This window comes from Octopus bimaculoides, chromosome 28 (genome assembly GCF_001194135.2).
Source record: "Octopus bimaculoides isolate UCB-OBI-ISO-001 chromosome 28, ASM119413v2, whole genome shotgun sequence".
Classification (NCBI taxonomy): Eukaryota; Metazoa; Mollusca; class Cephalopoda; order Octopoda; family Octopodidae; genus Octopus; species Octopus bimaculoides.
The window spans coordinates 289,829-290,618 of NC_069008.1; the positions used below are offsets into that span (position 1 = coordinate 289,829).

Genomic DNA, 790 nt, shown 5'->3' on the forward strand with positions numbered 1-790 from the left:
ATATATATATATATATATATATATGCATACACATACACACACACATATACACAAATGTTGATGTATATTTACTGTTTTTGTCTGTTTCTTTTTCCATCCAGGATGCATCTTACACACGTGTTGCTGAATCTTGTATCCTCCACACTTCATCAGGTGACATACACTGCAAACTCTTCCCAAGGGAGTAAGTACACTTCACCTCTCTCTCTCTCTCACACACACACACACTCTGTGTATATATATATATATATATATACATACATATATATATAGAAAAGATGGGGGTAGAAACTCCATAATGTGTTCCTGATGCAAGCTAAGGTGCAGCAATATCAGAGGAAGGTTAACAGGGAATACAGTGTTTGTGTGTGGCAGATGTACAGGTACAAGAAACACAAGAGATAACGGGAAATAGACTCCATCAAATGCCAGGGCGAAAAGCTAGACGTAGTTGATAGCTTTTGTTATCTCAGTGACCAAGTCAGTAGTGTAGGTGGGTGCTTTGAGAGTGTAGCTGCTAGAATAAGAATAGACAGAAAAGATTAATTAATTAAGCAACTAATTATGATGCCTTTCTGTATCAAAATCACTCAGGCAATTGTGTGTGTGTGTGTGTGTAATGCAGCACCAAGACGTGTTTCCATTGTGGCATCATTTCTGGCAGGGTTGCCAACCAGGGCAAAAAAGCTCAACCCCTGCCCCCCCTCCCCAGGGGTATGTAGCCTATGCCTTTGTCACAGGTCAGGCTGCAATTTCAATGGGTTGTCGTCTTTTTTTTTTTTTTTTTTTT

General features: G+C 39.4%; 1 protein-coding gene across 1 annotated transcript in view; it reads left to right on the top strand.

Annotated features, from left to right (window-relative positions):
- Positions 1-790, top strand: part of LOC106873333 (peptidylprolyl isomerase domain and WD repeat-containing protein 1) — a 29,708-nt gene that overhangs the window by 26,318 nt on the left and 2,600 nt on the right. The window contains exon 14 of the mRNA XM_014920658.2: positions 49-184. Coding sequence (XP_014776144.1) covers positions 49-184 — 136 coding nt within the window. The remainder of the gene's footprint in view (positions 1-48; positions 185-790) is intronic.